Source organism: Mobula hypostoma, chromosome 26 (genome assembly GCF_963921235.1).
Source record: "Mobula hypostoma chromosome 26, sMobHyp1.1, whole genome shotgun sequence".
NCBI classification, from domain to species: domain Eukaryota; kingdom Metazoa; phylum Chordata; class Chondrichthyes; order Myliobatiformes; family Myliobatidae; genus Mobula; species Mobula hypostoma.
In genome coordinates this window covers 31,721,502-31,746,391 of record NC_086122.1, presented here as the reverse complement: position 1 = coordinate 31,746,391, position 24,890 = coordinate 31,721,502, and the positions used below count along the sequence as shown (strand labels likewise).

Genomic DNA, 24,890 nt, shown 5'->3' with positions numbered 1-24,890 from the left:
AAGGTTTTCGATGACATGCCAAATCTCTGCAGTCTCCTGAGGAAGTAGAGGCGCTATTGTGCTTTCTTCGAAATTATATCCAGGACAGGTCCTCTGAGATAGTGACACCCAGGATTTTAAAGTTACTGACCCTCTCCACCTCTGATCCTCCAATGATTACTGGCTCTTGGACCTCTGGTTTCCCTCTCCTGAAGTCTATAATCAGTTCCTTGGTCTTATTGACATTGAGTGAGAGGTTGTTGTTATTACACCACTCAGCCAAGTTTTCAATCTCCCTCCTGTAGGCCAGTGGTCCCCAACCTCCGGGCCGTGGACCGATACCGGGCCGTGAAGAATGCAACGTGCAGCGGTAGCCAGAACGCACCCAGCACATCTTTAAGAAGAAAGCCAAAATAAACAAGCTAATTAATGAAATAAACATGCTAATTAATTCATCTGGGACGACATTTACGTGCCGGGTGGCACCTAATTAATTAGCTTGTTTATTTCGGCTTTTTTCTTAAAGATGGGTTGGGTGCGTTCTGACTACCGCTGCACCACTGCATTCTTCACGGCAATGTATCGGTCCACGGCCCGGAGGTTGGGGATCACTGCCATAGGCTGATTCATCACCACCTTTGATACTGCCCACAACAGTGGTGTCAACAGCAAAATTGTATATGGTGTTGGAGCTGTACTCAGCCAATTGCTTGGAATCAAATAACATTGCTTTGTGTCTCAGGGTTGGGTGTGTCTGCACCCCAACCCTCACATCCCCTCGCACTCCTTCCCTGCCACCTGTCCTGCAGTGCTCCACCCTCATCAAATGGTCGACGTTTCAGGCCGAGACCCTTCATCAGGACTGGAAAGGGAGGAAGGTGACGCCAGAGTAAGAAGGTTGGGGGGAGCAGGGGAAGGAGGCTAGCTGGAAGGTGATAGGTGAAGCCAGGTGGGTGGGAAGGGTTAAGATCTGGAGAAGAAGGAGTCTGAAAGGAGAGGAGAGTGGCCAATAGGAGAAAGGGAAGGAGGAGGGGACCCGGGGGAAGTGATCGGTAGGTGAGAAGAGGTAAGAGGCCCGAGTGGGGAATAGAAGAAGAAGGGAGAGGGGAGGGAAAAGTTTTTACCGGAAGGAGAAATTGTTATTCATGCCAGCAGGTTAGAGACTACCATATGGAATATAAGGTGTTGCTCCTCCACCCTGTCAGTGGCCTCATCTTGGCACAAGAGGAGGCCATGGATTTTTTTTAAGCTGAGATTCCACTGTTTGAATAAAGCATGTTCAGGGAAAGCCAGGTACTGGAAAGTAAAGGAGAAATTGGGATTATGACAAGTTAAATATATATTTGCAAGTGGCAAAAAATGTGTTTAACTGCGATTCTAGATTGATTGCAGTTGTGCACTCTGTTGCTATTGGCACTCGTGTACAGAAGCTCAGTGACAGTCAGAGAGCCTGTGCTGAGTTTGTAAAACTGTGCATGCACCGTACATGAAATGCCAATCAAAACTATACCTTGATAATTGGGGCAATTTCATTTCAGAGCCACTGCAGCACTCTCAGAAATTTCTCTGGCGCTGCCAGTACTCTAGCAACCCTGTTAAGCCTGGAAAAATAAAGAACAGCTATTCATAATTTGTGTTCTGCAGAACAAAATAAAAACTGTGCCCACTCAAGGGTGCGAGTACAAAGGCTTACTCTGAAGTAGAGCGAATATTTTGAAGAAAGCTGATTTTACCTAGATACAATCGCTTTCAGCTGAGCTCCAAAATAAGACTGGATTTTGTTTCCAACACCTAGACTGATAGTTATGCACAAAGATCTGCTGTCCTCACTGCTTGCTTTCTTTTAACAACAGTTCTTCTTTCGCCTCTTACACAGATCACACGGGAAAGGACAATGCTACAAATGGATATTTGCGTTCTTTTGTTGATGACCATCATTGACTATGTTTCCAGTGGCGGTTATTCTTCAAAGTACATGCACCCAATGACCAAGGGCCCACTGGGACCTCCCTTCAGAGAAGGCAAGGGGCAGTATATAGGTAAGCCGTAATTTGGAGCAGATTTTGTAGATTGAACCTTAGACAGAGAAGTCTATGCAAAACAAAACACTTAATTTGTTCTGCTGTATTACAGACAACATTTATGACATTTGATTTGATGTATAAAGTTTAAACCAGGGGTCCATGGACCCATTGGTTAATGGTAAGGCTGGGAAACCCTGCTCTAGAGCATTGTGGGTAGTTTTCAGTTCTTGGTATTTTCTGCATTGGTGAACTGAGTACTTTGGGGTGGAATGGAAGTACTGCATACAATATTTCATCATGTAAATTTGACAAGCAAGGCAGAAAGTAAGTACATTTCAGAAAATCTTCAAGGGAGAATGCAATGTTGCAAGTGCTGCTTAAGTGGTTTTAGTATTAACTCAAGAATTGTTGGCCTCAGCCGTGTGAACTTGAAATCCATCCCTGATCTGTGAACGCACACTGAGAATCGAAGGAGAGACTGGTATCCTCTGTTGGCCCCATCCCAGTAGTGGGGCCCAGGCTGTGCAGCTGCCTCTAAGGTTTTGTATTGTGCTGGATCTGACACCCGATATCAAAAGGATCTTAAGGTAAAGAAACCCTTAAGAGACAGTGTTCATGATATAAGAGCTTCTTTCCTGAGGCTGTGACACTGCTGAACCTCACATCACAGTGCTAAGCAGTATTGCACCCATATTGTACTGTCTCAGTACTTTTATATTTGAGTGCTGTAGCACTTACTTTTTATTCACAGTTATTTTGTAAATAACACTATTCTTTGCATTTCCGATCAGATGCTAACTGCATTTCACTGGCTTTGTATCTGTACTCGGCACAATGACAATAAAGTTGAATCTAATCTAATAAACATGGAAAAAGCCTGCAGATGCTGGAAATCCAAAGCAACAAATGCCAAATACTGGAGGTACTCAGCAGGTCAGGCAGCACCTATGGAAAGGGATAAACAGTCGAGGTTTGGGGTCGGGATCCTTCTTCAGAACTGGAAAGAAAGTGGGGAAGGTGCCAGAGCGAAAAGGTTGGGGGAGGTGAAGGAAGATAATTAGAAGGTAATGGGTGAATCCAGGTGGGTGGGAAAGATAAAGGGCTGGAGAGGAAGGAATCTGGTAGGAGAGAGAGTGGACTATAGGAGAAAGGGGAGGAGGAGGGGACCCGGGGGAGGTGATAGGCGGGTGAGAAGAGGTAAGAGGCCAGAGTGGAAAGGGAGAGGGGAATTTTTTTTTTACCAGAAGGAGAAATCGATATAATTTATTCTGCAGTTTGAAAGAGGAAGCTAATATCAGATGAATCAGTAATTCAGTGCAATAAAGGTAACAACACACAGTCATGAGTTCATTTCTGATGTCACCTGTAAGGAGTTTGTAAGGAAACTAATGGAATGCACAGGTTTCCTCCAGGTGCTCTGATTTCCTCCCACAGTCCAAAGACGTACCGGTTGGTAGGTCAATTGGTCATTGTAAATTGTTCCGTGATGAGGCCAGGGTAAAGTCAGGGATTGCTGGGGTGACGTGGCTCAAAGGGCCGGAAAGGCGGATTCTGCACTGTATCTCTATATTAAATTAAAAAATAAATGAGAGAGAAGCTGGCCATTGGAGTTTAAAGTGTAGAGCAGCAATGGTTGCAGTTTCTGTGAGTGAGATGAAAAGTTTAAAGGGAACATGAGAGAAAACTTCTTCATTCAGAGGGTCGTGAGTGTGGAACAAGCTCCCAGTGCAAGTGGTGCATGCGAGCTCAGTTTCAACATTTAAGAGGTTTGGATAGGTACATGGATGGTAGGGGTATGGAGGGCTACAGTCCCAGTACTGGTCGATGGGAGTAGGCAGTTTAAATAGTTCAGTATGGACTAGATGGGCCAAAGGGCCTGTTTCTGGGCTGTACTTTTCGATGACTCTAAAACTCCAAAGATACAGGATCAGTTCATCTCAAAGTAGAAGAGGGATTCTAAAAGGGCAATGAGGTAACTATGGCTGACGATGGAAGTCAAAGAGAAGGCACATAACATAGCACAAATTAGTGGGAAGTTGGAGGATTGGGAACATTCATAAACCAACAGAAGGCAACTAAAAAAAAGGAAATGTGACAGTAAGCTAGCCAATAATATAAAATAGGATACCAAAAGAACTTCAGAAATACAAAGAGTGAAAGAGAGGTGACGGTGGATATCCGACTTCTGGAAAAAGATGCTTGAGGGGTAGAAATGGGGAACAAAAAGTGTTTTTGCATCAAGTTCAAATATATTTAAATGTTTCTAAATGTCAGAGCATACAGCTGGATCTTTATACTTTTCTTCTGTAAGGGCCATATTGGAGGGCAGGGCCCATGCAGTGTACTGACTAGAGCTGTCTGATTGTTCTTCAGATCTGGTGGGGCAGATCAGTGAGATCAACACCCTGCACCCCTATGGCCTGGGTAAGAAATCCAGTCCAGGCTGCAGGCTTGATTCAGCATGAACTGGCCCACCATTTCTGTTCACTTACGTATGGAATTGTACAATGAGATGTGCAACACTGAAGGAGCCATTTTGTTCCTCAATAAATAATCCTTTCTGTTCGTGCAGAACAATCACACAAACTAGTTGGCTTCATGCTTTCTATATTGGAAGCGCTGCTAGATTGTCAAGGCTCACACACTGTTGAAATAAGAAATTATTACATTCCATAACACATGGTTGGGTTCAGGTTGAAAGAGTTCCGAACACACCCACCGGTCAGTCAAAGAATAAACACTTGGTATGCTAGATGCAAATAGATGGCTGTATATTGAACTAGTAATGTGTTGTCATCATCATTATGTTGAAAGGCTTCGACAGAGTGGATGTGGAGAGGATGTTTCCTATGGTGGGAGAGTCTAGGACCAGGGGATACAGCCTCAGAATAGAGGGGCGTCCTTTTAGAATGAAGATGAGGAGGAATTTCTTTAGCCAGAGTGATGAATCTGTGGAATTCATTTCAACAGGTGGCTGTGGAGGACAAGTGTATATTTAATACATGTTTATGTATATTTAAGACAGAGGTTGATAGATTCTTGATTAGTTCTTGATTAGTCAAGGCATGAAGGAATACAGGGTTAAGGCAGGAGACTGAGGCTGAGAGGAAAATGGATCAGCCATGATGAAATGGCGGAGTAGACTTGATGGGCCAAATGGCCTAATTCTGCTGCTATATCTTATGGTCCTTCTATGTGCCGTGTCCTATGATGTGGGCGATCATGGTCTCATGACCATAATTGTTCTTGGCAATTTTTTCTGCCGAAATGGTTTGCCATTGCCTTCTTCTGGACAGTGACCAGATGACCCCAGCCATTATCAATACCCTTCAGAGATTGCCTGCCTGGTGTCAGTGGTCACGTAACCAGGACTTGTGATATGCACCAGCTCTCATAGGACCATCCACCACCTGCTTGACCCTGAATGGAGTGGGGCTAAGCAGGTGCTGTACCTTGCCCAAGGGTGACCTGTAGGTAGCGGAGGGAAGGAGCACCTTACACCTCCTTTGGTAGAGACGTATCTCCACTCACCACCCTAATGTGTTATAAAAACACAAATTGTTGAATGATGTCAGTCAATGAAGGAAATATTTCACGATCTCCTCCATTCTGTACATAATTCTTCATTGCCCTCTGTTCAAGAGCCCAGTTGTAAATGAACAATAATTCATGAACTTTACACCGTTAAACTCCCTTCCTTAGTTTAGTCGGAATTTCCATATCTGTGGACAGCAAACCAAAGTAATTACAGGAATGCAAAATGATTAATAGTCCTCTGTCACCTTTCAGGATCAAGCAATGCAAGCTCTGGAATTTCTTTTGTTCCCAGTCTAACACCTCTCTTTTCCCAGAGTCCAAATAGTTCCTGGAATAGTTCCAAGGTTACTGTCACTTTCCTGTCCCCCCTTAGTACGTGAGTCTTGGTTGAGAATTATTACAGGATATTGGCCTTGTGGGAACTTCTCACCAAATCTGGCTCTGATTTTTTCCAATGTCAACAAACATATGTTCCAGCATGTGTAACATAACTGTGATAAGGAATGGGATTCTTGGCTGATTTCTCACCCTTCCTTTCCTTGTCAGTGACCAGCTACCTCAGCAGGACGTTTAGTCTCAGCCGTCTCTGGCTTAGGTCATCTACATACATATTTCTTTCTCAGGAAATGAAACAAACATACAGGTCTCGTCAGCCTGGGTCATGTCCCATTGAGTACAACTTGGCAGCTTTGATGCAGGAGCATTACAGGACTCTCACGTTGGTCCTAGACTTCAAAGGTCTAAACTGAATCTTTTACAGCAATGGATTAGAAAAAGAAAGTACAAAGATGAGGAACCATCAGGGACAGAAGGCAAAATTTAAAAGGAGTAGTTTTCTACAGACAGGATTTCCCAGCGGCCAACCATTGTATTTCCACTCTCCATTCCCATTCCAACATATTGGACCCTGCTGGATCCCCTCCTCCTTCCCTTTCTCCTATGGTCCACTCTCCCCTCCTATCTGGTTCCTTCCTCTCCAGCTTTTCTCTTTCCTACCCTGCTGGCTCCACCTATCAGCTTTCCCTCCTTCCCCTTCCCTCAACTTTTGATTCTACTGTCTTCCCCCTTCCTTTCCAGTCCTGAAGAAACATTGACTCATTATTCATTTCCATAGATGCTGCCTGACCTGCCGAGTTCCTCCAGCATTTTCTGTGTGTTGCTTTTGTTTTCCAGCATCTGTAGAATCTCTTATCTTTATGTTGGTCCATGGCTTCTTCTACTGTCACAATGAGCCTCTCTTAGGTTGGAGGAGCAACACCTCACATTCCATCTGAGTAGTTTCCAGCTTGACAACATGAACGTCAATTTCTCTAACTTCCAGTAATTTCTCTCCGCTTCCCTTTCTCTCCTTTTCCTCATATTAGCTCCATTCTCCTCTCTTCTCTTCTCCTCACCTGCCTATCTCCTCCCTCTGGTGCCTCTCCTCCTTCCCTTCCTCCCATGGTCCACGCACCTCTCCTATCAGATTCCTTCTTTTTCAGGCCTTTACCTTTTCCACCAATCACCTCCCAGCTTCTCACTTCATCCCTCACCTGACTTCACCTATCACCTGCCAGCTTGTACTCCTTCACCTCCCCCCCCCCCCCCCACATTCTTATTCTGGTGCCTTCCCCCTTCCTTTCCAGTCCTGAGGGGTCTCGGCCTGAAATGTCGACTGTTTATTCCTCTCTTTAGATGCTGCCTGACCTGCTGTGTTCCTCCAGCAGTTTGTGTGTGTTGGTAAGAAAAGAGTTTGTTTTCTCTATTTGCTACCTGCTTTGTTCTCTATACTATTATGGCACAAGAGAGCAAGTCTCATTACAACTGAATTGAAATGTCCGGTGCTGTTCTGAAAATAACTGGGCCAAGCTAATAAGCAACAGTTGCTGAAGATTAACTGAACAGATTTGAGAAGTCCAAGGGTCAATAATTGGTTAAATTTTTTCTGACCCTGGGCCCACAGGGTGCAGTAAAATTCTTGCTACTGTCGTGTGTACATAATTAGAAGTTTATGTTTTCACTTTAGTTGTGCCATAAATTAAATTAGGATGACATGGTTTAGTTAACTTTCCCCACCAGGGCTGTGGTTGTGTCAGGACGGCTGATTAAGGACACGATAAGCTGATCTGCACACATCAGGAAGGTTTCACTTTCACTCCTGGTCTGTACTGAATTAACGGCTCTCAGCTAAGGCCAGGGACCGGGCAGGGGGTCGCGGGTCCCACAACAGGCCTCAGCTCTCAGGGATTAAGAGGAGAAAATTTGCCAACGGCCTGTTAATCGTCGAGGAGAAGTTGCACACAGTCAATTACGCAAGGCTCGCTCTGCCTGGGTAAGCATGGGCTGCAAAAACAGTAACTGCAGAGGACACGAACCACAGCCATTAAACCCAGCCGAAGCATTGCACATGTTTCCTGATGGAGAAAGACTTCCTGTAATCATTACTTCCTTCAGTCAATTAAGTGCTGGATAGGATTGGCCTGGGTTGTAGCGGGGTCCTTCTGCCCTGAGCTCTATGGTGACAGCACTGCTAAGATTAATACACTGATACCTTGCTAAGTGCTTGGGATGTGTCCCCGGAAACAGTCACAATGAAAGGATTCATCTTAGCACTATACATAGGTAGTGTTGTCATGCTGTCAATAGGCGTGACTCCCTGCTCCGCTCCTGTGCCGGGATCCTGCACCCTGAAAACTTTCTCAGGTAGTATTTCCACATCAACGAATTGGCATTGAGTCATTGAGTAGAGGTGTTGGGTCAATTGGAGAGAGAGGAACAGCTTCTTCCCCTCTGCCATCCGATGTCTGAATGGACAATGAAGCCATGAACACTTCCCCACTATCATTTTTCCCTCTCTCTTTGCACTAGTTAATTAGTCTACTTTTTAAAATATACTTACTGTAATTTATAGTTTTTATTGTTATGCATTGCAATATACTGCCGTCACAGAACAACAAATTTCATGGCGCGTGCCAGTGATATTAAACCTGATTCTGATTCTGAGAGGTGTAGCTCTGGACTGGGATGTGGGGCTCTGGTTTGCAGCTTTCTGCGTGTGGGCCTTTACTCTACCTGCTCCCTGTGCGAACAGACGATCTGGATCCCACCGTCCCCCTCGTCGCCCCCTGCTGCAGTGGAAGCTGCTGGTCTCTCCCAGTACAGTTCACTCCAGCTTGGAGATTGCTCTTCAGTAATGCTTTGAGCCCCCCCCCCCACCCCCACACTGTTTGTTGGCATGTTAAAAATAAATATATTCGAGACAGTTAGGTATTTTTGCATAGCAGGGGAAGTAAGGGTTATGCAGAAAAGGCAGCTGAATCCACAGCCAGGCACTATTGAATGGTAGAGGAGGCGCGACAGGCCATTTGGCCTTCTCCTGCTCCTATTTGTTACGCCATTATTTCTTATTATTAGAGAAACCCCCAGGCTAGGTAGAGCTGAGTATAGGAATGGGGAAGAGCCTTCCAGCTCCTTTGGTAGCGATGTATCTCAACCCCAGAGCCGGCTACGTACAGTAGATAAAGTAAAGAGACAGAAGCAGGCTCCTCAGTTCCTGCTACGGCAGACATGATAACATTCGTATGGCGATACCTGAGCATCATGCAGAGCAGACCCAGCCCAAGTTCCTCATACACCTTTACAGAAACTTCCACTGAGGTTCAATTGCAAAATGAGCCATAATTAGAAGCAAGACTGTGCCAGAGAACTTGCTCATGAATCAGTCATCAGCACAAAGAAATAGCCCGGAACCACCCGTAAAACATGACAGGCTGCACTGACAGGACAAATGGGATTGTAAATCAGTTAGTAACAATTACGAGTGTACAAGGGAAGACTTCCTGTTGCCACTTTGACTCTTCATGGAGGTAAATGGTATTCCCAGTTCCACGAAACAGAAATGGATCTAATTCCTTGTCTGGAACTGTATCAGAACAACACTGGCAGATACCTAATACAGATAATCAATACAGATACCTAATACAGATAAATCAATACAGATACCTAATACAGATAATCAATACAGATACCTAATACAGATAATCAATACAGATACCTAATACAGATAAATCAATACAGATACCTAATACAGATAAATCAATACAGATACCTAATACAGATAATCAATACAGATACCTAATACAGATAAATCAATACAGATACCTAATACAGATAATCAATACAGATACCTAATACAGATAAATCAATACAGATACCTAATACAGATAATCAATACAGATACCTAATACAGATAAATCAATACAGATACCTAATACAGATAAATCAATACAGATATCTATACATATAATCAAAACAGATACCTAATACAGATAAATCAATACAGATACCTAATACAGATAATCAAAACAGATACCTAATACAGATAATCAATACAGATGCCTAATACAGATAAATCAAAGAGGTGCAGAGAATCGTAAATTTAGTCGGCTCCATCTTGGGCACTAGCCTACAAAGTACTCAGGACATCTTTAGGGAGCAGTGTCTCAGAAAGGCAGCGTCCATTATTAAGGACCCCCAGCACCCAGGGCATGCCCTTTTCTCACTGTTACCATCAGGTAGGAGATACAGAAGCTTGAAAGCACTCACTCAGCGATTCAGGAACAGCTTCTTCCCCTCTGCCATCCGATTTCTAAGTGGACATTGAACCCGTGAACACTACCTCATGTTTTTGCATGATTTTTAATCTATTCAATATACATATACTGTAATTTATTTATTTATTTATTTAGTATTAGTTTGCTCTTTTAAGGATCCTAGCTGTTTGCTATCGGTTACATTTAGGTTAATGTGGTTTACCACATGTTTTATACCTATGAAGACTTAACTCTGACGTTTGATGTTTTTGAAGATTAGAATTCCATCATCAGCGGCACGCTGTAACTATTCCAGATAATGCTGCAGAGTTACACAGAGATACAGATAATCAATACTGATATGTAATTCAGACTAATCAGAATCAGATTGTTGCTGACATTAGTTGTGAAATTTATTGTTTTGTTGCAACAGTAAGGCGCAGGCAAAAGGAATTACTATAAGTTACAATAATAAAAAAAAAGCAGAAGTGGAACAGGGAGGTACGTATAATTCAGAAATCTGATGGAAGAAGAGAAGAAGCTGTTCCTAAGCTGCTGAGCGTGTGTCTCAATCCTCCCTGATGGAGTAATGAAGAAGAGGGCATGTTCTGGATGGTGAAGGTCATTAGGAATGGTTGCCATGTTCTTGAGGCAACAACATCGTTTGAAAGTGTTGTCAATGCTGTTGAGACTTGTGTCTGTAATGGAGCTGGCTGAGACTGCAACTTCTGAAACCTCTGAAATCAGCATTCAGGCCTCGGTCCAACTTGTCAACAGCTTGCTGCTCTCCGTAGAATGTTGCCTGACCCGTTGTGTTCCTCCAGCACTTCATATGTGTTATTCAAGATTTCCTGTATCTGTGGAATCTTCTGTGTTTAATGTCAGGCTGGGCATGTCCTCCACTCCTACAAAATAAAACAGAAGAAAGGGAAATCAAGCATAGCCCTGTTTGGCATGGCACCGTTCCTTCCAGTACCAACAATACACAGCCCTGCTTGGGACACCACCCTCTCTTCCAGTACCAACAATGTTTGCTCTTTTAAGGATTCTAGCTGTTTGCTATCGGTTACATTTAAGTTAATGTGGTTTAACACATGTTTTATATTATGAAGACTTAACTCTGACATTTGATGTTTATGAAGATTAGAATTCCCTGTCATCAGCAGCATGTTGTAACTATTCCAGATAATGCTGCAGAGTTACACAGAGATATGGTATTTTCGTCGATAACTCACAGTTCAGCTGGAAATTTAGAACAAACAGTCAGTTCTTCTTAGTGAAGTTTTTTAGCCTGCTGGTAAATAAATATGTCTTTCTTTGAAAATTCCAATTTCTCTTTCTCCTCCTTTTCGGTACTGTTTGGAGTACAGCTGTGGTCCAGTTCCCATAGATCAGTTCTTATGTGAAATTTGTCCGCTACAGTTCAGAATGATCCTGTTTCTGTCCGTCAGCCGCTCAGCAAATTTCCAAAGCGAGGGCATTGCAGAGACTTACACTGTGCAGAGTACTAGAATACTGTCATGAGCCCTGGAGATGATTGAATCGCGCTCCTAGCATTTTGGAGTTGGGGTGGGGGGGTGGGGTGGGAATCATTGTTGCCCATTTGGTCGAGACAAAGTTAGAATGAAATATTGAAGTAAGCTATTGAACTTTTTCTCCAGGAGTTATGCAGAAGATGTCATATGAATTGGCAGAGTGGAATAGTTAGGACAGGGGTCGTCAACCGTTTTTGCACTGCGGACCGGTTTAATATTGACAATATTCTTGCAGACTGGCCGACTGGGGGCGGGGGGGGGGATGGTGTCCAAGTAGGGTTAAATTCACCTCAACGTGTCTTTTACAGTTAGGGTTGCCAACTTTCTCACTCCCAAATAAGGGACAAAAGTAGCAGTCAAATCCCGGGACATTTGTGTTTACCCCGAGAAAGACTACCATGACCATGAAGCCTTGCGCGGGAACCTGTGTGCGCATGCGTTCGCGTATGTGCCGATTTCCCCCCCCCCCCCCCACAAATCGGTTTTGGGAGATTCTGTTCAGTGAAACTACACTGTACATACATTATTTCTACTTTATATGGGCTGTGTATTTATCATATTATTCCCGCTTTTACTATATGTTAGTGTTATTTTAGATTTTATGTGATATTTAGTATGATTTGGTAGGTTATTTTTTGGGTCTGGGAACGCTCAAAAATGTTTCCCATATAAACTAATGGTAATTGCTTCTTCGCTACACGCCATTTCTGCACGAAAGGTTTCATAGGAACGCTCTACCTTAGCGAGGGAAATACGGGACAAGGGCGGTCCCGTATGGGACAAACCAATTTAGCTCAATATACGGGATGTCCCGGCTAATTCGGGACAGTTGGCAACCCTATGTTCAGGTTCAACAGTGCGTGATAGGAAGGTGCAGCTGACTCGTATCGTTTCCTCATGGCCCGGTAGCACATGCTTTGCGGCCTGGTGGTTGGGGACCGCTGGGTTAGGACATTAAAAGTCAGGAAATTATTAGTTTAATATTTTTTATTATTGATGAGTTATTGATATTTATTAAGATACAGCGTGGATTAGTCCTTCCCGGGTCTTTAAACCATGCCAGCCAGTAATCCCCGAATTTAATCTGAGCCCATTCACGGGACAATTTATGCTGAACAATTAAATACACAATCTTTGGAGTGTGGGAGGAAACCTGAGCACCCAGAGGAAACCCACGTCATCAGAAGAGAACACACAAACTCCTAACAGGCAGTGGCAGGATTTGAACCCAGGTCACCAGTACCGTAAACCGTTGTGCTAATCACTCTTCTACTGTGCTGGTCCATAATTCAGAAATACTGATGCAAGGAATAATGAGGGTTTCTTTTTAACCCAGTGGGCAGCAAAGATCTGGAACTCAGTACAGAAATGGATAGCCTAGGCAGAAATCCTGACTGCATTGAAAAATACTTGTAAAATAAACCTTAAGTACTGTGACTAACAAGCCTGTAGACCAAGAGCTTTAAGGTATGATTAGAACAGGCAGCTATTTTCTATCTATAATGGGAGCTGAATGACTTCCATCCTCTACGAGGAATTTTTGTTCACAGAGATTCCATTATCAGTCAGCTTCATTGACTGATAATGAATGCTCTTTGGGAGAAGTGATACACTGTGATGGAAAGAGGAATAATTCACAGCACATAGTAATCTAACACCTGCCAGACCTCCGTACATGATCGTGGTTATTCAGTAGTCAACAATGTACAATATTGCAAGGCAGATTAAAGAGTCAATTTTTTTTCCAAAGGGAAAGATTATTCACGGAAAGATAGACTGTCTAGAGACAATAAGATCAAATTGTGTCAAGTCTCAGGGATGAAATAGCTTTGTCTGTGATTTTTATGCAGAAGTGATGTCTACTGAGATACATCCTAGGATGTGCTGGGACACATCATCATTGAGGTAACCTGGGGTCATCGGGTGTTTTGGGTCTTTCAACACCGGACACTCTTGCCCAAGTGACCGAGCCAGGGTTGATCAGACCCCGGCTTGTGTCCCAGCAGCATTGGTCCACTGGTCACACCTCTTGATCCATAGCCACTTGGAGGCTCGCTCAGCAGACTCTGTGATAGTCCTGATGGTTCTTTTCTTTGTAGCCCCCATAATGCGAAGGAGAGAGTAGGTTCTGCCAGCAAAACCTCAACACCCACCTCTATAGGCTTGCATCATGCCGTCCACCCCATCCCTGGCACTGCTCTACCAGCTCCGCAATAGGCTAAACAAAGTTCCTTTATCAATTAGATGGCTTTTTTATACAGCTTTCAGTAAAATTCCTTTTAGACTTAACTCATTTGTATCTAACTATACAAAACATGCAGTACCCTGCAAAAGTCTCAGGCATCCTTGCCTAAGGGCCTAAGACTCTCCTGCCAAAGGGCCTCGGCCCGAAACGTTGACCGTACCTTTCCCCATAAATGCTGCCTGGCCAGTTCAGTTCCTCCAGCATCTTGTAGGTGTTGCTTTGATTTCCTGCACCCGCAGATTCCTCTTGTTTGTGATAATGAAATAATGATCAAAATATGTGCTTTATTAACGCATTAAATAACGACTATACATTTAAAATCTAGGCAAGTTAAAATTAAACTTTATTTTTAAACTTTATTAAACTATGGGGTGGTCTTTGACTGTGATCACGTTCAATCTAGTGGCAGGTCTAATAACTACTATAATTTCACAGTGATGAGTGTAGACGATATATTGAGATATTTGTAACAGCCGTAATGTGATAGGAAGATATCTGTGATTTCTATCGGTGGCGAAGTCGCAGAGACTGCTGGAACTACTGTGGTTTTTTGCTGACATTCATCAAGGAAGGAAATGCTAAATTTCAGTTAGAGGTTAGTGAAAATAAACAAGTAAATTTTTATCCCATCCAAGTTCACGGATAACCCTGGAATCTATCCATGGATCCCAAGTTAAGAACTCCCAGTCTAGACACTTTTCTCAAAGATCCTGTTTTCTGACATTTTCAGATATATTAATACAAGAGCTCCAGACTAAACATCCGTCACAAATTAAAATGTATGTTTTAATAGTAAGAATCTATTTTGTTCCGTGATTTCTCTGCTTCGTGGAAGAAATACAACTCAGGCAAGTAACTTGAGAGGTGCTGGTTGTGCCAAGGAAGAAACTTCACTCTGTGTCACATCGTATGAGCGACTGTGCTGAAAAACAGATGCATTTCAGCCCTTGCTCTTAACACAGAAGGTTTAAAAACTTCAATATGCTGTGTGCAAAAATAATTTCACAAGGTTCTGTAACAGTGTTGAAGGAGCATTATCTGCCTCTCCCTTGTTAGTGAGAGAGAGTGCCTGTGAGGTGTCAAAGCTGTTGGAGTGAGCAGTTAGTTTGTGATGGACTGTAGGCCAAGGCTTCTCTTTGGGGGCTTTGTTGTTGCTTTCAGGGTGGATGGTGGGAATGCCGATGTTAATGCTAGAATAAGTGAGGGGGTGGGAAGGGTTGCGCTGCTCATGCGTGGGAGGGGGACAGGGGTCTTTGGGGTACTCACATTTTTTCTGTCATTCATTCTTTGGGGGTTTTCTTCTGTTTTGAGGATGTCTGGGGAGAGTAAGAATTTCAGGTTGTTTATTGTACATTAGAAACATAGAAATCTACAGGACATTACAGGCCCTTCAGCCCACAATGTTGTGCCGACCATGTAACCTACTCTTGAAACTGCCTAGAATTTCCCCACCGCATAGCCCTCCATTTTTCTAAGTTCCATATACCTATCTAAGAGTCTCTGAAAAGACCCTATTGTATCCACCTCCATCACCACTGCCGGCAGTGTATTCCACACACTCACCACTCTCTGTGTGGAAAACTTACCTCTAACATTCCTCCTGTACCTATTTCCAAGCATCTTAAAACTATGCCCCCTCATGTTAGCCATTTCAGCCCTGGTAAAAAGCTTCTGGCTATCCACATGATCAATGCCTCTCATCTTATATCCCTCCATCAGGTCACCTCTCATCCTCCGTCGCTCCAAGGAGAAAAGGCCAAGTACACTCAACCTATTCTCATAAGGTACGCCCTCCAATCCAGGCAACATCCTTGTAAATCTTCTCTATAGTGTCCACATCCTTCCTGTAGTGAGGTGACCAGAACTGAATGCAGTACTCCAAGTGGGGTCTAACTAAGGTCTTGTATAGCTGTAACGTTACCTCACATCTCTTGAACACAATCCCAGGCTTGATGAAGGCCATAGCATCGTACGCCTTCTAAACAACACTGTCAACTTGCGCAGCAGCTTTGACGGAGCCCAAGATCCCTCTGATCCTCCACACTGCCAAATCCATACCTTCTGGCATTAATGAAACCGTTGAACCATCATCACACAGAGGCATGAACATGATTTTACCGAGATCAGCAAGGAAAAGTATAAGGATGGTGCAAGTTATGTTCACTTCAGTAATCAGAACGTGAGAGTGAAAAGCAATTCATTGGTGGGGTACCTCACCATCTTTAAATCAGTGGTCCAAGGGGCATCCACTGAGAATGACAGAGAAACTATCAGCTGTCAGTGTAGTAACGGAGAAAATCTTCCATTCTACACCTGGTCAGATAAATGCAAAAATCCAGAAGTTACTGTGAGCAATTTGGTCTTCTCCAGTGTAGTGAATAAATTGCTGAGAACTTCAGAGGTTCATAAACTGATCAACAAAGCAACTTGCACAAATGCCGGAGGAACTCAGCAGATCGGGTAATAACTACGGAAGTGAAGAAACATTTCACTTTTCGGGCAGAGACCCTTCTCCGGGACTGGAAAGGAAGGGGGAAGACGTCAGAATAATAAGGTCGGAGGGAGGGGAAGGAGGATTGCTAGAAGGTGATAGGTGAAGCCAGGTGAGTGGGAGAGGTCTGGAGAAGAAGGAATCTGATAGAAGAGGAGGGTGGACCATGGGAGAAAGGGAAGAAGGAGGGGCACCAGGCGGAGGTGATGGGCAGCAGAGGAGAAGAGATAAGAGCCCAGAGAGGGGAATAGAAGAAGAGGGAGGTGGAGAGAAAAGAAAAAAAAATACTAGGAGGAGAAAACGATGTTCATGCTATTGGGTTTGGAGAATGAGGTGTTGCTCCTCCACCCAGAAAGCAGCTTTATTGTGACAGAAGAGGGAAGAGAACGGGAATGAGGATAGGAATTGGATGAAGGGTGTGGTCCGCAAACTGCTTGTGCTTACTGATCATCTGCTCACTGGCATCAAGTCAGAATCTTTCAGAACCGGCCTTCATCAAAGACTTCCTCCCAGCATGGGCCAAAAAGCCCTTGATGTCAGAGCAGCACTTGACTAACAGCGGCAGGAACGAAGCTGGTAACACAGAAGTCAGCGAGCATCAAGGGGAAGCGAAGCACTCCAATGGTCGGAGCTATGCATCTCACAAAGTACGATGTGATGGCTGATGGGCCTCAGGACATACGCTACAGGAGTTCCTCGGATTAATGTTCTGGATCTAACCACCAGCTCTGGAGCAGCGGGTTAGCTGCCGGGGGTTGTGTGCCCAGAGAGCTGCGGTATGTCGAATTATCAGGTGAACGAGTAGTCTTTGGGCTACTGCGAGTCTGTGTCTTTATTGATGCTCTGCTGCATGCTTGAGTGCTCGGTGGGGGGGTGTTGATGCTTTTTTGCTGGTGGGGGTGTTGGGGGTTGCTTGTGTGTGGGAGGGAGAGTTGGGGGGAGGCTTCAGGGTTTTAACGTTTTAACCGTCATTCATTCTCTGGAGCACTCCCCTGTTTTCGTGGACGTCTGTGAAGAAAAAGAATTTCAGGATGTATATTGTATACATTTCTCTGACATTAAATGCACCTATTGAAACCATCAAACTCCACTAAAGGACAGAAGTGTAGATTGTCACGGGCATTGCATATTTCCACTCCCAATTCCTTAGTAAACAAAGCTGTCCAAAACGAAGCAAGACTTCGATAATACTCAGTCATCAGCTGAACGGGTACAAGGAACATTCATGAGCCAGGCAATGAACATCCCAACACGAGAAAGCTCACCTTAATATTCAATGAGTTTCCCACTGTCCGTATCCTGGGGGTCAACTCTGATGAGGAAGACAACAGAACCAGTCACATAAATACCAAAGTAAAATATTTGCATAATACATTTTGATTTTGCCAAGTTTATTTTAACATTCTTGTCAGGGAAGGCAGGAACGTTAGCTATGCCCTGTGAACCTACCTTCCCATCAACCATTTCTTGGCCATCTCTGAATCTCAGGACCAACTATACACACCTCTTTAAATGCCATTCATTTTTCAGCATTGGAAAGGTGAGTGCCCTGTTGTTTGTGGGAAAAGGCACCTTCCAGTGCTGGAGGACATTTCCGCTTCTCTGACCATGAGTCTTTACTTATTGAACAAGGCTTTTCTCATCTCGTAAACAAAGATATCCATGAGGAGAAGGTGGAAGTCTCAAACAAGGCAAAATGTGATGTTATCAGGAAGATCAATTAAGAAAGTACAAAGGTTCATTTTATTATCAAACTATGTACACAGAATACAACTCTGATATTCATCTTCTCCAGATAGCCACGAAATACAGAAAAACCATGGAAGTCTTTGAAAGAGAAGACATCAACCCCCCACCCGCATGAAAAATAAAAATAAAATTGCAAATCCCAGACTCCTCCCTTGCACAAAAACAGACAGATGGTCCACATGGAAAACAACAGCTAAAACAGCAAGCCCCAACCCCTTCTCTCGCACAGAAAAAGCTAACAGATCCCCCACTTGGATAAACACGAACAAGAACATCAGACCCCAAATCCCCAACCCCTCGCTTGCCCACAAAGTAATGGTTTCAGGCTGAAAAGCGGCTGATCATTTAATTGTTTTCCACCCAAGTACAACTGTGTTGCTCTGCCTGAAGGAGGTGATGCTTCAACTCCTGTGTCCTGGAGATTTGGTCGCCCCTGCTGGGTAACGGAGTGGATTTTCCCAGCCTATCACTGACAAATCGACATCGTGATGCCATCTACACCAATGACATCATCTCATTGGTGTGAGTGTTGATTTGAGGTTTCCCGTCGAAAGGGAGAAAATTTGGAACACTTCAGAAGAAGTTCTGTGGAAACGTAGCTTTAGATTATTATTTTACTGCATTTTTAAAATGAGCCTTTATTGACTTGAACTTGTTCCATATGCTCTTCATTCATAAAATATGAGCTGGCTAGGAGGCATCAGTAATGTGACAGAAATATAGAAGGGAGCCGCGTAGACATAAATACAGAGGGGTGCTGCGCTTGAATGGGTTGTCCAACCCTGTCTACTGATTTAGTCAGCTGGGAAAATAAATCTAAGAAATGTATTTTATAACACTTCACACAACTACCTACCTTCCAAAACATGCTCATGTTGTGTAGGTTTTGGACTGCACTTACCTCTGTAGTAGCAGGAAAGTCAGACTAATAATATTTTCATAAACTCCCAACACCTTAAAATATCTTAAATCACTAAGTAATGTCGAGGCAATGCCTTCACTTTAAAATTCTCACTCCTGTTTTTAAACCTCTGCGTGATTGATTGCTTCAAATGTTGTGTTTTGTATTGGTAGATGTCTATTTTGATTTATCAAGATGTGGGGGGTGGGGGGGTAGGTGGGTAGTGAAATTTAAACCAGTGTCGGGGAACTTGTTAAAATTGCATCTTGACATCTGTAGTATAAACACTAAACTACATGACATTCTCATGCTATAAAACGTCTTTTGAGTCCATATGGCAACAAATTAGTTTCGTGCGTGCTGGTCCTGAGCTTGCTCTATCACTTGTGCAGAGCACGTGGAGTGTATTTTACTCCTTTAGGGGCCACATGGGATTCTCTCTGGTGCTCTGGTTTCCTCCTGTATCCCAACGCTGTGCTGGTGGGTAGGTGGATTGGCTACTGTAAATTTTCCCCAGTGTACGAGGGAGATGGACGCATGGGAGTGAAGAGATTGCAAGAAAATAAACAGCAGAATGGGATGGATGGGATTGTTCCACGTGCTGGCATAGAGTTAAAGCGTCAAGTAGCTTCCATTTTGTCAGAAAATCTCACTGTAGCCTCGATTCTACATTCCCTGTTTGTGGTAACCTTCTGCTCCCCCTATAGCAAGGATGCTAAAAGTAGTGGAAAAATAGATACCGTAGTCATTTCGTGCCGTGTCATACGACTCGTATGACATGGACAATCGTGGTCTTCCCATGGCCGTGATTGTTCTTGACAAAGTTTTCTGCAGAAGTGGCTTGCCATTGTCTTCTTCTGGGCAGTGTGTGTGTGTGCGTGTTTATGGAGGGGTTGTCGAGGCAGGAAATTTGGCTGGAGTTTGGACTTATCCTAGACTCTTTTTTTTCAACCAACATAAATACAAAAGGCCAAAAGTGTCCTAAATTTTCTAGGACAGCACAATTCATGCTTAACAACACAATACTGCAGCTTTCCTCTTCCTGCTCACTCCTGGCACGTTGAAATGATGTAGAAGACATTGATTTCTGAAGTTAACTTTAGAGCAGGCAGGGATGGTGAACCTTTCTGAGAGCATGTACCCAAATTAGCGATAATTTTCTCAAAGTGTCTCTTGCATGCCATGGTAATCTTGAGCTGAGATTATCATTGATAAAGTAATTAGTCATAGTCATAGTCATAATTTATTGATCCCGGGGGAAATTGGTTTTCGTTACAGTTGCACCATAAATAATTAAATAGTAATAAAACCATAAATAGTTAAAAAGTAATATGTAAATATGTAAATTATGCCAGGAAATAAGTCCAGGACCAGCCTATTGGCTCAGGGTGTCTGACCCTCCAAGGGAGGAGTTGTAAAGTTTGATGGCCACAGGCAGGAATGACTTCCTATGACGCTCTGTGTTGCATCTCGGTGGAATGAGTCTCTGGCTGAATGTACTCCTGTGCCCACCCAGTACATTATGTAGTGGATGGGAGACATTGTCCAAGATGGCATGCAACTTGACAGCATCCTCTTTTCAGACACCACCGTCAGTGAGTCCAGTTCCATCCTCACAACATCACTGGCCTTACGAATGAGTTTGTTGATTCTGTTGGTGTCTGCTACCCTCAGCCTGCTGCCCCAGCACACAACAGCAAACATGATCGCACTGGCCACCACAGACTCGTAGAACATCCTCAGCGTTGTCCGACAGATGTTAAAGGACCTCAGTCTCCTCAGGAAATAGAGACGGCTCTGACCCTTCTTGTAGACAGCCTCAGTGTTCTTTGACCAGTCCAGTTTATTGTCAATTCGTATCCCCAGGTATTTGTAATCCTCCACCATGTCCACACTGACCCCCTGGATGGAAACAGGGGTCACCGGTACCTTAGCTCTCCTCAGGTCTACCACCAGCTCCTTAGTCTTTTTCACATTAAGCTGCAGATAATTCTGCTCACACCATGTGACAAAGTTTCCTACCGTAGCCCTGTACTCAGCCTCATCTCCCTTGCTGATGCATCCAACTATGGCAAAGTCATCAGAAAACTTCTGAAGATGACAAGATGACAAGACAAGACTATTGTTACATTAGTAATCATGGACTTTCTAAAGGAAAAAAAGGATGAGTCCTGGTTCTTGTTTATGCTTATTCATTATTTTCTATTAATAAAATTATAACAGAATTTGTTAAAAAATAATTCGCTGCTTCATTTGGCAGCAAAGATAATCATTCCCATGGTAGGGGAGTCTAGGGCAAGAGGGCACAACTTCAAGATTGAATGACGTCCATTTAGAACAGAGATGTGGAGAAATTACTTTAGTCAGAGGGAGGTAAATCTGTGGAATTTATTGCCATGAGTGGCTGTCGAGGCCGAGTCATTGGATGCATTTAAGGCAGAGATAGATAGGTTCTTGCTTAGCCAGGGTATCAAAGGGTATGGAGAGAAGGCAGGGGAGTGGGGATGACTGGAAGAATTGGATCAGCCCATGATTGAATGGCAGAGCAGACCCGATGGGCCGAATGGCCAACTTCTGCTCCTATATCTTATGGTCTTATGGTCTTATCATTGTGTACCTTTTCATTAAGGGTGGGGTTTAAAGAATCAAAGGGGGGGCTCTGCATGCAGTGTGCTAGGAAAATATTTTCTACGTGCCACCTTGAGCAAAGATTTTGCCACTCCTTCCCTTAAGGGTGCCAGTCTCGTATATTGTAATTGGTAGGTGACACGAGGGGTTGGGGCACGTCCTTGGCAGGTCTTTCTTTTCTCTTCCCCTATCAATAATGACTGATCTAACCTCTAGTGCTGGTATTCTTCAGGAGCTGTTGGTGTGAGTACCCTTGGATCCATTTCCTCAGTGCTCTTCATTGAAGCAAATTCAGAATCAAGAGGAAATCTGCAGAATCTGGAAATCCATGTGCCACAAAAGCTGGAGGAACTCAGCAGGTCAGGCAGCATCCATGGACAAAAGTGGACAGCCGACGTTTCGGGCCAAGACCCTTATCTAGGACAGAGAGGGAAGGGAGGAGGTGCCTGAATTAAATGGTGGGCTGGCTAGAAGGTGATAGGTGAAGCCAGGTTGGTGGAAAGGAGCTGGAGAAGAAAGAAGCTGATAGGAGAGAAGAGAGGACAAGAGGAGAAAAGAAAGGAGGAGGGGACCTGGGGGAAGTAACTGGCAAGTGAGAAGAGATAAAAGATCAGAGTGGGGAATTAATTAATTGGGGGGGGGTGAAATTCTGTTCACCGGAAGGAGAAATCAATGTTCATCCCATCAGGTTGGAGGCTACCCAGACGGAATATAACGTGTTGCTCCTCCACCCTGAAGGTGGCCTCATCTTGGCACAAGAGGAGGCAATGGACCTACCATTGGAATGGGAATTAAAATGTTTAGAATGCTTTAGGATTCGGACTGCTTCCTGCAGCCTGTATATTCCAGACCAAGAAAGACTGTATGAACTATTAGCTGCTGAGCAAGTATCATTTCTGCTTTCTGGCGCTCAACGGGGAATCGTAAATGAAGGCTTGTATCATTTCTAATGCTAACTACTCTCCAACTTTACAAGCAAAAATGACAGACGCAATCTTTTGAATGGCTATTTGCTTCTGGATCACTGGCCTTTCTACTGTAGGCTGGGAACAGCCTGCTCCCTGATCTTCAGCATCAGCTCTGCTTTCCTGATCCACTTCTTGCCCAAGGCTGACCTGAAGGCTAGCAGAGGGAAGGAGAGCCTTGCAGATGCTTCCTTTGGCAGAGACATATCTCGACCCCACCACACCATGTACCCATATGTATCTCCCCAGTTAAAGTGATGCCACAATTCTTGGTCAGTTTTCTAAAATGGAATCAAATTAACTTATGGATAAAAACGGTGTGAGGGAAGAGAATTCTGGTGAAAAAGGAATGTAACGAAGGTAATGGTTTACTGTCTCTGTGATAAGTAAACACCAATTTTAATTGAATTGGAAAATCAGGACTGATGTCTGTAACAGGGAGGGACTTGTGCAGTGCTAGCTAGTTGGATTCATCTCACTGGAATCCTCCTCCTGGATGGAGGAAGAAAAGAGTTCCTTGGCCCTGCACCTTCCTCCGCACCAGCCTCCACATTCAACGAATCAACCCTCAGAATTTCTGCCAACTTGACAGGGTTCCACCACCAGGCACATACTTCCGTCCCCTCCCCTCTCAAAAAGGATAGTTCCCCGCCTGTGCCTATAATTCCCCATCTGATGAAACTTGCAGGAAACCCAAACTGGGGATTCACTGACACTTCCTACAGTCCAGGACAGTGAATTCCACGTTCCCAATGAGGCCTCCCTGGCACACGAGAAACCAAATAGAGAATGGACGATCACTGGCAGAGCAGAACTGACCCTACTCCCTTTCTTGTGATTTCTCAAAGTAAACTTTGCTTTTCTGAAAATAAATATGAATAAAATTAATTTGGGCCTCTCAAATCAGAATTCCTTTGCTGACACAGATTGGCTTAGAAAAACTGCGTCATGGAGGGAGATTCATGCTGAAGCTTCCCATTTAACTGTGCCAATGCTGCCCTCTGCTGGTGTAAAGTGGCAGCTCACTTCAAAAGTTCTGGTGAAGAATCCTAAGAGGTACGTCCCAATTCTGAAGGGTCTCGGCCCAAAACGTTGACTCTTTATTCATCTCCATAGATGCTGCCCGACCTGCTGAGTTCATCCAGCATTTTGTGTGTGCTACTCAGGGTTTCCAGATTCTGCAGAATCTCTTGTGCTTATGATTTACCTTCCATTTTATCAACACAATGGATTAGTTATATTTGTCAAGAGGAAAGAGCTGAAAAATCAGGGGTGGAGAGGGTTGGGGAGTAAACTGGGAAATGGACATTTAAGGCATGATTCTGAATTAAAGCCACATAATGTATTCATAGGCTTTCAATAAGGGTTGCAGAGGACTGTTTTCCCCAAATGTAAACATAAAACTTTTAAGCATATGATTCAGTACATTCATATATCTCCATTCACAGTTTGTTTGCTTCAAGATAACAGCTTTTATTTCTCTTGTGTCCATAAGTGCTAAACGGGAAGGGTTTTATGCCAGGTTCAGCCCCTTGGCAGTGTGGGATCTGGAGATGTTATGATCCAAAAAGTCCTTTGGAAGTCAAGAATGAGGTGTAAGGTCTTGTGGTTACAGTTGTGTTATTAGATGTTTAAAACAAAATTATAACATTAACCAACTCAATCTACTGCAAGGAAGGGAAAGAACAGGGAACAAAGAAAGAAAGACAAAGGCAAGAAAATCTGCAGATGCTGGAAATTCAAATCCCGATGAAGGATTTTGGCCCAAAATGTCGACTGTTTACACTTTCCCATAGATGCTGCCTGGCCTGCTGAGTTCCTCCAGCATCTTGTGTGTGTGTTGCTTAAGAAAGACGAAGAACAAAGTTGTGACTGTCCTATACTAAAAATGAGTTCAGACTAGACAGGTGGTGGACATTCCATCAATTAGAAGTAACCTATGAAATAATCAAGTGCAGTACCATGACAAGGGCTGCAGAGAAAATTCTGGAAAATACAGAAGATCTGAATCAGGCTTAATATCACCGACATATGTCAGGTTGTTTTTGCAGCAGCAATACATTGCAATACATAGTAAAAAAAACTATAAATAATATATATTGTATCCGGCGGCACAGTAGTGCAGTGGTTAGCACAAAGTAGCATGGGTTCAACTCCTGCTGCTGCCTGTAAGAAGTTTGTACATTCTCCCCCTGATGGTGTGGGTTTCCTCCAGGTGCTCTGGTTTCCTCCCACAGTCTAAAGATGTACCGGTTAGTAAGTTAC

At 43.7% G+C, this 24,890-nt stretch overlaps 1 protein-coding gene across 6 annotated transcripts in view; it reads left to right on the top strand.

Annotated features, from left to right (window-relative positions):
- Nucleotides 1–24,890, top strand: part of col8a2 (collagen, type VIII, alpha 2) — a 224,404-nt gene that overhangs the window by 154,590 nt on the left and 44,924 nt on the right. For 5 of the 6 annotated variants that reach the window (XM_063033645.1, XM_063033649.1, XM_063033648.1 and 2 more), the window contains exon 2: nt 1,856–2,018. In XM_063033645.1, the coding sequence (XP_062889715.1) occupies nt 1,856–2,018 (163 nt within the window). Of the gene's footprint in view, nt 1–1,855; nt 2,019–7,203; nt 7,260–24,890 lie in introns of those variants that run through there. The other variant, XM_063033653.1, reaches the window with a different exon arrangement.